The following is a 13,476-nucleotide window of genomic DNA, read 5'->3' on the forward strand; positions in this document are numbered from 1 at the left end:
GTTGCGTCACGTTCGGCCAGTGTTTAGGATTTTTCCAACGGGAAAACCTAGAAAATGCATTAAATGTCGAAGACCAACGAAACTTGGCATGCATGCTGGGCATGGTGATGCCATGGTGTGGAAAAAATTGGGTGCGTTTGGAGGAGGTTCGAAACATGCCCTTCCGACCTACCCGAACGTACCAGATTATAGACGATGTGTTTGGTTACAATCATGAAACCACTGAAAAAGTTCCATGTGCTCATGATTTGTTTCTAAGAAAATCACAAATTTGAAATAAAATCACAGACTCAAAAAAGTTCATGAATTTGAAATAAAATTGCAGACTCGGAAAAAATCATGAATTTGAAAAAAGGTCATGAGTTTGGGAAAAGTTCATTAAAAAAACAAATCATAAATATTAAAAAGTTAAAGAATTTTAAAAAGTTATGTGAATTAAGAAAAGAAAACAAAAATAGAAAGAATTAAGGAAAATGAAAAATAAATAAAAAACAAAGAACAAGGGCTAAACTGAAGAAAATCAGGTGGGAAACACATGCTTTTTTTATTAGAGTTATATTCGGATAAGAAGTAGGAAAGAAGTTCAATGGCAAGACAGTTAAAGTATCCTAGTGTTTAGTGCCCTCACAACTAGAGGTTGATAGTCTGGGATCGTATCCCACCAAGCACAGCTTCTATTTTTTTAGTAGTTTAATAGTGAAAAGAAATAAAGAAAAAACGTAAATGGACCAGGCCCGTCCATGGAGCAACTAACCTGTATTGACGCCTAGGCTAACGTACGGCCGTATATATCTGGTGGTGTACGGTACGTCAAAGGTCGGTCTATATTGCCCTTTATACGTTTTGTGAGGGGGTCTACCGAAGCGCTTCTCATTACACTATTAACAGTTACTGTGCAGTTCATGGCCTTTTGGCGATCCTGCTAAAGTCGTTCTAAGGTTTCTATTTTGCAAATATCGTCCCATTTTTTTTTTACATGGTAATACGTGTCCCATTCATATCATAAAAAACAAAGTACAAGTCATATAAGAACCGACATGACAAAACTGAAAAGATAGCAGAACATCTCTGAGCTTGACACTAACGCCCGTCACCTGCCTCCGGCACCACCACAGCAGCCATCGAAGAAAAGAATGATGGATCACCTCCTCACCCGAGCTCGACGCGGCTCCATCGCTGATATGCAGCTTTGCGGACCTCCAAGGTGGCTCACCAAAAGTGAAGCCATTGTCATTGAACAAATCAGACCGGGGCAACACCCCGGACACGCCATCGAACTCCAGATCTGGCACCCCACCACGACTAAGACGCCGAAGGAGGAAACCATACCTGCCATCCACGAACCACGAACCACGAATCCAGCACACGTTCCGTCTTCCAGATGTCGTCGATGCAGACCACAATCTGCATCCGCTCCTGGACTACCTCCCAAGCTCCACGCCGACGCTGGAGCAAACGTCGTCGCAACGACGGAGCCCGAGGACACAGGTCCACCACGAGGATACCGCCGCCGCCACGCCATCCTTACTTGAACAGACTGATTTCCAGATCCATCCCCAACCATAGGACCGATGGCCTCGTCAGGAAAGGATCCGAAGAATATTTATTCAGCGTCGTCATCGTCGTCGCCGAAGCAAAGGCGATGAACAACCTAAAAACCTAGACTACGGATGAGTAAAAACGATCCACATGCGCGGATCCGGCGACCCCCCTCATCATCGATGACCGAGGTCGCCGGCGGAGGGGAGCCGCCGGAGAATGGCCTTGGAAGATCGGCCTCTGGCGGCGGCTAGGGTCGCAGCCGCCAGATACGAGAAGAAAACGTATACACGCATTGGTTGGACCCCCACGCAAATATCGTCCCACTAATCATGAAACCAACGACACTGTAAAAAGGAAAATACCTGAACTTATACAAACTAGAGGACCTTTTCCCCGTAACAGATAAATCTGCACCCAATAATTTGCAAATCACTCACACTGATACACACTGTCGGTCAGTCGAAGAAACGCTAAACAAATAGAAACGTGTGCCACTCTGCTTAACACAAGTATTTTGATCCATACACAAGCTACCTATTAATCATCACAAGTCCAGCACACAAATATAACAAGTGACACTCAAGTCCATACACGGGAGGCAACGCCAGACCAGGTGACGTCCCATGTCTGTGGATCAATAGACCATTACAAGAGATACGTACTCGACTCGAATGAATCGCCTTTTTTTATTTTTCAGGGAAGGGAGCACTACGACAATAATATCCAGAGTTCCTGGTCTCCTGGACTCCAGATTGGGCGTACGATACGTGTTGAATCATGCCTGTCTCATCGTCTGAACTGATCATATCCAACCTGCAGTCGATCCAAGGTGTCCATCAAGGCACTGTGGAGCCATGGCTTCGTTGTTCAGCTGGTCCATGCTGGTCTGATGGTACCTTCACATAGCAAAAGAAATCACTTCAATTTTGGACCGATCGAACACTCAGGTTCTGAACAATTACAAATCGGAAGAAAAATAGTTTATGCTTGATTCGGTGGGTTAAACCGATGGCCATGTAGAAAGACACACCCAATTTGCCTGGAGGAATCATGTTCCAGGCGTTCCAGCAGTCCGGGATAAGTAGTCTCGATGGCATGCCACCCACTGGAGCTACCGTGCCCTCCATCTTGCCATGACATATGGAGCGCATTCTCGGCACAGCTGATGTCTTCCAACTGGCACTCCCAAGAAAACAGTCATGAGAAATTTTTTTTTTTGAAACGGAGGCATAAGATTTGCCTCATCTATTAAATAAGGAGATAATAGAGTTTAGAGAATTACAACACACCCATGCTTTCGGCATGACAATTACTCGCCCAGAAAAAAATTCCCTAATTTCTTTGCGCCCGCGGCCATCCAAAGCTTGGCCTCGTCGACGATGGCGGTGAGTAGGACGGTCGGTGGTGCACTTTTGTGGCGGAACACACGATGCATTTCTTTCATTCCAGATGGTCCAAGAGACGAGCATGGTGAGGGAGGCCATAGCTTGCCGGTTAGGTTTGTGGTTGTCGGTTCTCTTGTCCCACCACTGGTAGATGGAGTCGTCCATGAGCCAATCGGAAGTATCCATGTGCGCAAGACCTAGTTTCTCAATAAGAGACTTCCATAGCCGAAGGCACTTGAAGAAAAGGTGGGCTCCTGATTCTTGCTCCCTATTGCAGAGCTTGCAAAGGCCACAATTTGGCCAACCTCGACGCTCCAAGCGATCGGCGGTCCAAATACTATCTTGCAACGCCAACCAAGCAAAAAACTTAACCTTTGGAGGTGCCCATGCCTTCCAAACCATGCGATCCAAGGGGAAAAGAGTCATGCCTAGGAATTGAGCCTTGTATGCGGTGGCCGCCGTGTAGATCCCATCGTTCGCATGCTTCCAAATGATGAGGTCTTTGGTTTGCTCATGAAGGTGGACGTCATTAAGGAGCATCCAAAGAGTGAAGAACTCCCTAATGTGGGCGATGGAGACATCCGTGTCCGTGTTCAGATTGATCTTGAAGATCCAAGCGTTCCCCACGAGGGCCTCACGGACCTTCCAATTCTTCCTTCTCGAGGCCGCAAACAAGAGTGGCGCGATATCCTTGGGTTTGCGACCAAGAAGCCACGGGGAGCCCCAAAAAGGCGTTTTGGCGCCATCCCCTACAGTGATAGTCGTAGAGGCATAGAAAAACTCGAGGTCCTCCTCCGTGCACGGGTTTCCAAGGCCAACCCATAATCTTCGGGGCTCCGTCCATTCATACCATAGCCATCGGAGCCGCAAAGCACGTGCAAACTTGTCGGTGTCAAGCACCCCTAGGCCACCATATTCTTTTGGTCTACAAACCACCTTCCAGTTAACCTTGCATTTGGCTCCCGTTGTCTTGTCCGAGCCGGACCAAAGGAAAGCTCTCTCAATTTTGTTAAGGCTATGGAGAGAGCTCTGAGGCACGATGAGGGGCGTGATGGAGAATACTGCTTGGGAGGTAATGACCGACCTAACAAGTGTCGTACGACCGATCGTAGTGATGTTTTGACCCTCCCAAGTGACCAATTTGCCGGCCGCTTTGTCCTCAAGGTATTGGAAATCCACCTTCTTCAGTTGCCAAACAGATAGTGGTAGTCCTAGGTATTTGACCAGAAAAGAGGCACGTGCCGCCGGCATGCTCTGAAGAATTTGCTCAAGGTCAAGGTGATTGCAGTGAATAGGCACAACTGAGCTTTTTTGGAAGTTGGAACAAAGGCCTGTGACGTCCCCAAAGCCTCTGAGGATAGAGGCAAGATTGTCGATGTCCCGCTTGATGGGGGCCACAAAGACCGCCGCATCATCCGCATAGAGGGAGGTGCGCACCATGGCACCCCGACCACGGATCTTATGTAGGAGCCCTTTTCGCGTCGCCAAGTCTAGGATCTTATGCAAGGGGTGAATTGCCAAGACGAAGAGGAGTGGAGAGATGGGGTCCCCCTGCCTGAATCCGCGGCCATGCTTAATAGGAGGGCCGGGTAGCCCGTTTAGCATTATCCGAGATGAAGAAGAGGATAGAAGCGCATCAACCCAAGCTCGAAATTTTGGAGGGAAGCCCAACCGTTGGAGCAGCTCAAGAATGTATCCCCACTTGACTGAGTCGAAAGCCTTTTTTATATCAAGCTTGAAAAGGAGTGCGGGGTTCTTGCATTTGTGTAGACGCCGGGCAAAGTTCCGAACATACATGAAGTTGTCGTGGATACTTCTCCTTTTAATGAAAGCACTCTGGGCGTTGGACACGAGGTCATCCATGTGGGGCGCAAGGCGTAGCGATAGAACCTTGGCAATGATTTTAGCGATGGCATGTATGAGGCTAATGGGCCTATAATCAGAGATGCCTTCCGCGCTGTCCTTCTTAGGCAGCAGAACAACATTGGCAGAGTTTAGCCATTGCAGGTTGGAGGTGTGTAAGCAATCGAAGCGTTGAATGACCCCCATGATCGTATGCTTGCTGATTCCCCAACACTTCTTGAAGAAGATCCCCGTGAAACCATCAGGTCCCGGCGCCTTGTTACTAGGCATTTCTTTTATAGCCTCCCAAACCTCCTCCTCGGTGATGTCGGCGTCGAGGTCTTGCAAGGCATGGGCCTCAATGCCCAGTTCCTCCCAATTGAAATCCTTATTGCTCGTACTTCCCCGGCCCATGACCTCGGAGAAGTGATCATGGATGATCTTCTCTTTTTCCTTGTGGTCGGTCACCCAACCATGAGCATGCTTTAGCCGGTGAATATGGTTTTTTCTCCTACGGGCATTGATGCGACGGTGGAAGAATTTGGTGTTGGCATCACCCTCCCTCCGATTTGCTAGTCTAGCACATTGGCTCTTCCTAGCCCGCTCAAGGACCGCCAAACTAACCACTCTTCGCTTAAGTCTAGCACACAGATCCCTCTCCTTAGGTGAGAGGGCTCGTTCCTCTTGCGCCAAGTCCAACTGAAGGATCACCGAGAGGTCCGCATGGAGTTGGATCTTGGCCTCGGAGAAAAACTTCTTGCTCCATTCAGTGAGCCGGGTCGCGGTTTTCTTAAGCCTGTGATGAAGAATTTGGAAAGGCTCTGTGTGGTTCACACGCTCATTCCACGCCTTTAGGACGATGTCGTAGAATCCAGGCAAAGATACCCAAATTTTTTCAAATTTAAAGGACCGTGGACGTCTAGGTCCCTTGTCATCGGCAAGCAGGAGAGGGCAATGGTCGGAGAGGGAAGATGAAAGGGCATGCAACACATGTGTGTTGAAAGTTGTGTCCCACTCGGCGTTGCAAAAGAAAGAGTCAAGCTTGCAAAGGGTGGGGTTTTCTCGCTCATTGCTCCAAGTAAAGCGTCTATTTTGGAGATGAATTTCTTTGAGCTCACAAGATTGAAGGGTTGCACGGAAACGGTTTATCCTGCTCCGGTTTACATTTCTCTTGTTCTTGTCTCGTGCTCGGTATATTTGATTAAAATCCCCAAGGGCCAACCAAGCAACACCCGGCAAAGGCTTGTGGGCGACAATCTCGGTAAAGAAAGAATCTTTACTGGCGTGGTCAGTGGGACCGTAGACAGATGTTATCATGAAGCATACATCTGACGCCCGAATGCGAACCTTGCCGGAGAGGCAAAAGGCCGACGAAGAAATGTCGGAGACCTCGACAACGTTGTCATCCCATAGTAATAAGATCCCACCCCTAGTTCCCGTCGCCGGTCGCTGCGCAAAACTTTTCAGCCGGTTGCCACCAAGGAAGGCAGCCACATATTTGTCCACGCTATCTAGCTTCGTCTCTTGTAAACACACGATTTGGCACGAGGAGTTTGCAATCGTAGCACTGACGGTTGCCCTCTGGGTTGGGAAGTTTAGACCACGTACGTTCCAACTCAGGGTGTTTATAGGTTGTGGAGTCATGGAGCACACGAACATACACCTTGACCAGTCCAGGAGGGAGGACAACAACGAACAGACATCAGACTAACAATAGTACTGAACTGGGCTACAAACCCCATTGGGGCACATGAGTACTGGACGTAGCTTAACACATGGACGTAACCTAACACATGGCCGAGCCATGCGGCATTAGACTTACACATAGATGGAACTAAGGCAGCCAACAGGCTGACACACATTACAGTGCAGGGGAGAGCTAACATAATCAACTAAAACAGCCCTGAACGACGAACCGGACGAGCAAGTCGCCGCCTACTGTGCTTCCAGGCTCGGCTGAGCCACACTAGCATCCTGGGACATCTCCAAAGCTCCCTCACCACCGTTATCAATCAGAGCATCCTCGACATCGTTGACAGCCTTGTCGTCAAGGTGAAAAAAATCCCTCATGGCCATAATCAGCTCAGGAGCAAGTTGCTCTTTGAACTTGGCAGTGAAATCAGCAAGTGTAGCCTCTGTTACGTCTTCTCCATCTCTGACTATCCCAAAGGACCGGCAAACTAGCTTTTCCGCCGCCTTGGCTGCTGGGAGCACCATATGGGTGCGCTTGATTTTCTGTAGGGAGAGCCCCCCCTTGTTGGAGATCTTGACGCCGGCAATGGTCTTCCAGCGAGCCGTAGGAGGCCTGGGAGGGGGGGACTCGGGCGGAGCAAGGATGCCCATCTGGCGCTCCTCAAAAATAGGCGCCAGAACATCTTCAGGGCAAGCTAAGGCATGGCTTCGCACGGGGGAGGGCGTGCGCTGCAGAGGGCCGTCGCAGCACAGGGGCGGTGTAGGCGATGTCTGGAAACCGGGCGGCCTGGAGGGCGACCGCAGGGGCAGCACGAGAGACGCGGGCGCACAAAGCTCCAGCAAGGCTTGGCTAGGCGCGTGGCTCGCCAGGGGGGAAGTCGAGGGCACAACGCGCTTGGATATCAGGCATGGTGGCAGGACGGTTGTCGGAGACAGCGGAGGGGACACCGGGGGGGTCCGCTCCTCTTGAGAGCGGCGCCTGGAGGAGCATGGAGAGGTCTGGCGCATCGGACTGCGCCCCCGAGCGTCAATGCCGGCAGGGTCGTTGACGACCGCCAGCTCCAGGGCACGAACAGGCTCGGCACTGCCAGAGCCAGAGCCCCTAAGCACCAAGCCAGGGCACACACGGGGGCGGCCACAACAGCCTGGCTGTTGTCAGCGCGTCGACGGCCGCCGGAGCGGTCTCGTGTGCGGTCCTGGCCTCCCGCCGGGTGCCGATCCCGGGCGCTTCGGGAGAGAGAGCTCCGCACCCTGGCTCCCCAGCTCTCCCGTGCACGCTCACCACCACGGCCACGCCTGCCGTCACGGTCATCCTCATCATCCCGCCTATCATCGCGGCGTTCCGTGCGCCCCTGAGCAGGCCGACGCTCTCTTGGAGTGTAGGTGCCATCGACCATCTTCCTGTACCAGGTAAACTCGTTGACTTCCGGCGGCGGCGGGTTGTCGTCGTCGTCTGCAGCCTTGGAGTGGTCCTCATGTAGGTCGAGGTGGATGATGACGCGGTGACGGAGGCCACGGCGCCCGCGACGACGATGACCACGAGCCGGCAGGGTCAGCCATTTGACCTTGGGAATGGCATTGGGGTTGGAGGTCCATGCCCAGAGCGCCATGTCCCTCGTGTCCTCCTTGCGGAGCGATCGCGGCTCGATGTAGTCGAGGGAGCAGCCGCGGCTGATGAGAAAGGTGGCGATGTAGTGGTTCCAGCCGTGCAGTGGAACACCTTCTAGACAGAGGCGGACGTGGTGGAGCTGGTCTTGGTTGTCAGCATGGGCCTCAAGTCGCCATTCACGCACATAGATGCGATGAACAGAGCCGCGGAGATCACCACGAGACACTGCGTCAACGCAGTGGTGCTGATGCAAGAAGCGCACGAAGAACTGCTCAGGGTAGTGCTTGACGACCTCAACGTCGGCCGGCCTTGCACCCAGGGCCGTTGCGAGCTCGGCGGCCACCTGATGGTAGGGGAAGTCCTGCCTGGCACCCTCCAGCCAGGCCACTGCACAGTTGGAGGAGAGGATGGCCGCCTCCGCTTGCATCTTGGGCGTTGCCGGGACCATGACGAAGTCCTCCTCCGGCCTCAGCGCAGCGTCGCCCATACGCAGCATCACGGCAGGAGCAGCACCGGAACGAGGCATAGGGCGCTGAAGAGAGGTCTCCCAGCCACGGCCTAGGCGCGGGGGTGCTTGGAGGGCAGCAGGAGCCGCAGCAGGACGAGGAAGAGGCGGTGGAGGGACGGCGAGGTTGTCGAGTTCACTCAGAGGCTTCCACTTATTGTGGCAGCCGCGCGACTTGTGCCCATTTTGTAGGCAGCGGGAGCAGCGGATCGGGTCACGGCAAACCGCAGCTCGGTGCCCACGGAAGAGGCACCGACAGCAGCGCCCCAGAAGCCAGCGAGGGATGGGCGCCGGCTTGAATGTTGCAGCGGCCAAAGCCGGGCGGCGCAGGCTTTTACGAGACACGACGAGGTGCCAGTCGCCGGTCACCTCCGTCTCGCGCCCCGCGTCCGGCATTGAAGACGCGCCAGGAGCAGGAAGGGATGAGGAAGCCAGCTGCTCAGCATCGCCATAGTTAATGCCAGCGCCTGCCTGCCCATGAATGCGCGGAGATGCAGCGCCCGTCCGCCCTTGAATGCGCGGAGATGTAGCGCCATGTCCCGACCCAGCCAGGGCCTGACCCAAGCGCGTCGCGACAGCCCGCGAGATGGGCATGAACTCCTCGGAGGCCAGGGCGACAGATCTGCCGTGCCCCGCCAGAGGTGGATCTGGATCCGGCGAAGCAGAGAGCAGAGGCCCTCCCTGCAGCGCAGAAAGGCCAGAGGCGCCACCAGGACCGCGAGCAGGGGGAGGCGGGAGGGGCATGAACCAGGCGGCCGACGCGAGGTCGGGGCAGGGCGCGGCCGCCGCCGGGAGCGCAAGCGCAGGCGCGGGGCGGAGGAGCGTGGACGCGCTCATTTCTTGTACAGATGCAATTTTTCCATTTGTGAACTTTATTAAGTTGTTTCTTCATGAGAAATTTGATTGCCCACACTGGACTCATTCTTTTTATCAGAATGAATGTTTGTATTCCGTGTAGTTTACAAACTTCGTCCAGCAAAGGTATGCAATTTGTGTTGGCAACAAGGTGAAGGTTCAAAATTTGATAAATGACAGAAAGCGTAAGTTCTAAGCTCAGTGATAGTACCTTCTTCCTCAGGTCTTTGTTTTGATCCAGCAATTCTTGCTCCTGTAGAACATCATTTTGCCATTATATATTAACAGAAGGAGCATGAAATATAGGGTGAGGATTATCTGAAGTTCATGATTCATCATTACCTTACTTTTCAGGTCATATAACTCATGAAGTAATACTTTATTCTGCAAAAAATGTATGCTTTGTCATAAAGCAAGGCAAAACCACCTGACATAACTGCGATGTTTCAGCTAACGCTATAAAAATGCCTTAAAAGTTCAGCTGCATATTAACAATAATGGATACAACATCATTTAGATGCTCTGAAGCTAACATTTTTTTCACTAAGACAATTCGAAACTAATACATGCATCATCTTCAACTGATGAAGTATCTCCCTCCATCCCATCATATAAGAGCATTTTCGAAAATGTTCTAAATGAGAAACAACCACCGGAGAACTTTGAGCATAGAAAAAAAATCAGAATCTAGCATAAATGAGGTAGCATTTCAAAGGAAAATCTGAAAACCGTATAACAAAAAATCAATAAAAAGATGATGGTTTGTTATAGAGGGACCCTGAGCCAGAGCGGACCCATGGTGCAGCGGCCAACGCTGTTATATTATGGGACGAAGGGAGTAGAAAAATATCTGAAGTTGCTGAACCTGAGCTTATGTAACATACATTAAATATTCAAATTCTCTACCTTTCTTGTCCTGATATGCTTGAGAGATATGTCTATTTGGTTCTCAATTTGCTCAAGCTCCCTCATGCTAAGTGGGCCCAGATCCTCACCGAGAATATTTCTACAAAACGAGAACGAGGACTGATAAGGTAGAGCAACATTGCAATGTATATACAGCAAGTAACTTTTCACCCCAATCTCCAAAAACTACCTTTGTGAACTTTGAAGATATTCAAGTCTGGTCTTCAACTTCAGATATTCTTGGTAATTTATCTAGTTTCAAAAACAAAAAAGGATGCATGGTAGATGTCAGTTCAAGTGACACAATACTTGCCGTGGAAATGAGAAGCTAAATGTACATGACAACAGACCATGTTGGCCAAACAAACAAGACAGTTCAAACAAAATGTTGCCCCACCAAATGGAAGCTGGGAAAGATTGAAAACAACGACAGACTACAAGAGAGTGCAATGTTTAGCCTGGACCTAACCTTCGACAATCACCTGAATATGTTTCCAAAAACTGGAGTTGGTTAAGCTGTGACTATGTTTACCCGTAGGGCTTTTTGCTTAGTTTTTCTCTGTTTTTTTCCTTACCCTTTTGTAACATAGTTCCTGCGTCCGATAATACTTGTCATTAAAATTGATAAAAATTGATGTATCTAGAACTAAAATACATCTAGATACATCCCCTTTTATCCATTTTGATGACAAGTATTTTCGGATGGAGGGAGTACTGTTTATAGTAATGAAAATTAACCGTAGGTATGCGGCTAAAAAAAATCACCTGAATGTAATGGTTATTTACACACACAGCTGTTCTGACCGAATATAGTGGGCACTAGCGAGACGACTACTGACTATATTTGCTCGGCCGTGTACCCACCTTGCTGCGCCGACCCGACCCTCGCCGCCGCCGCCACAGTCACTGCCGTTGACACCGGTGCCATCCTACAGCCCTGCTGGCTTTTCCCGCAGCTTCCTGTGAGTGCAGGCCGCCAAAATCGTCATTTTCGTCGCTGCACCTCAGGCATTTCTAACCGATACTCTATAATCGGTTAGTGAAGTAGCTTTTTACTCCACTAATCGATACCTAGCCAATCCCCAATCCGACATAATGTAGTATTCCCTCCATCCGAAAATACTTGTCATTAAAATGGATGTATCTAGATGTATTTTAGTTATAGATACATCCATTTTCATCCATTTTGACGACAAGTATTTCCGGACGGAGAGAGTATTATTTTACTCCTCCTAAAATTTTTCCTATTTTTACTTCCTCTTTGCTCCCCTAAGTAAAACAGCGCGACTCTCCTCTGCTGTCTCTCCCGAGCCGCATCTTCGCCCCCGCCGACCCTCCTACCCCCCCTCCTCGCCGGCACCGGCAGGCCGCCAGGGGAGCCTTGCAGGCCTCCGCCGCTGTCCTCCACCACCTCCTCATCCCGCCGCCGACCAAAAATCAAGGGGATCTGCGGCTGCTGCCGCCGCCCCCGGATTTGGCGTTTCCGGCCACTGGCGGCTACGCCTTGTCAAAGGTTGGCCATGAAGCAGCCCACACAGCCCTGACAAAGCCTCTGCGCCGCATGTAGGTACCAGCTCTTCCTCTAGCCACTCTAATGCTCCAGTCGTCGGTTCGTCGGCAAATACACGATCGACCGTCGTCCGGGCTCGGCGCTCGTGCAGCGGCTCACCGGCTTGCAGCTGCCGATCATACAGTGCGAGGCTGCACACGACAAGTGGTACGCTGAGTTTTTACCATGTCGCAACATCCCGGATGGGTGTTCTTCAAATGCACAAACGATGGGGTATGTACTTGTTTTGATTCGGTTTTCATCGGATTTGGTTCAATTTCGGTAGCTAATTGATACTCATCTATGTGTGTAGGATGATGGATGCTCATTTTGGTATTGGGGAGAAGAGTACATCGATATATTGATAGCACGAAAATTAGTAGATGTTCGTGAACTCGTTGCTAGAATTGAGGCTAAACATGAGACTAGATGCTAGATTAAAGAAGAAATTAGAGGGGAAGCAACGTCTACATTTTTAGAATCAAAGAAGAAGAATGAAGTATGCAAGATCGAGAATCCGTAGATCAACAATGAAGGCATCAAGAAGATATTAATCCAACTAGTAGGAGCAGTTATGGAAGTTGGATATCTTCGAAAATATCTAATTGTGGTTCTTGTTTTCTTTGGCCTTACTCATCTAGCAAAGAATTGGTGAATTATTCTGTAATCCAATGTCGTTGAATGAAATAAATAAGCAGAGAAATGTGTTTCCATGGCTGAAATTGAAATGCAAATGAATTTTTTTACTCCGTTAAGTTTAGGGGATCGGCTAGGTACGGCCAAAACTTAGTGGAGTATATATAGTCCACTAAGCCTTTTACTCCATTAACTTTTAGGGGATCGGTTAGAATTAGCCTAAGGGCACCGTCAAATTCGGATTTCTTCTGGAATCGGACCGGCCGACCACGACGATGTGGTAGGAAGGTCGACCACAAGCCAGCGCCGACAGGCGCTGCCAGATCTAAAAAAGAAGCCATCCGATCTGGTTGCCGACGCAACCTTCATCCATGGCGTCATTTGTTACCTCCTTGCTGAAAAACCACGTGCGTGCCCAGCTACGTAGCATCGGCAGTCTCCTCTGCTTCCTTGATGCGCAAGTCAAAGGTCCGTCGTCAGCGCTGTCGCTAGGACCTCTACTACACATATGGTATTTGTCAAAATTCCCCTATGCATTTGTTTACATATTGCATAAAAACGTCTCAGATAGACCGTTACATTTCTCCGTGCTTAGATGGTCTCCTCCGCTATCATGACCTAACTGGTACTTTCAAACTCAAACAGTCCATGGTTCTCAGTTAGGCCGACGACTGTTTCTTTGAGACCAAGGCATGGGTCATGATGGTCTTGTCAAGGATTACTTTGCGTCGAATGCAGTCTAACCCCTATACTATTCTCGGCGCCTATTTAGAATGCATCGACTCTCTTCAACACCATTGAAAAGGCTGTGGAGAGACATGATCCTTGGTTTGTATTGAGAAGGAATGCAACAAAGTAGAAACTGCAAGTCCATTGTTGAAGATAATATCAATCATGCAAGTTCTTGCTTATGGATGCCCGTCTGATGCCATCCATGTCTATGTTCGCTTGGTGA

The 13,476-nt window shown here is 50.1% G+C and overlaps 1 protein-coding gene across 2 annotated transcripts in view; it reads right to left on the reverse strand.

Moving 5' to 3' along the window:
* Positions 1-1,938: 1,938 nt before the first annotated feature.
* The window catches only part of LOC119291495 (MADS-box transcription factor 1-like), a 32,998-nt gene continuing 21,460 nt past the window's right edge, over positions 1,939-13,476 (reverse strand). Inside the window, exons 3-8 of one of the 2 annotated variants that reach the window (XM_037570259.1) lie at positions 10,527-10,588; positions 10,337-10,436; positions 9,773-9,814; positions 9,642-9,683; positions 2,573-2,718; positions 1,939-2,438 (exon numbers count right to left, since the gene is read on the reverse strand). In XM_037570259.1, coding sequence (XP_037426156.1) covers positions 2,345-2,438; positions 2,573-2,718; positions 9,642-9,683; positions 9,773-9,814; positions 10,337-10,436; positions 10,527-10,588 — 486 coding nt within the window. In that variant the 3' untranslated portion in view covers positions 1,939-2,344. The remainder of the gene's footprint in view (positions 2,439-2,572; positions 2,719-9,641; positions 9,684-9,772; positions 9,815-10,336; positions 10,437-10,526; positions 10,589-13,476) is intronic. The other variant, XM_037570258.1, reaches the window with a different exon arrangement.

This window comes from Triticum dicoccoides, chromosome 4B (assembly GCF_002162155.2).
Source record: "Triticum dicoccoides isolate Atlit2015 ecotype Zavitan chromosome 4B, WEW_v2.0, whole genome shotgun sequence".
Classification (NCBI taxonomy): Eukaryota; Viridiplantae; Streptophyta; class Magnoliopsida; order Poales; family Poaceae; genus Triticum; species Triticum dicoccoides.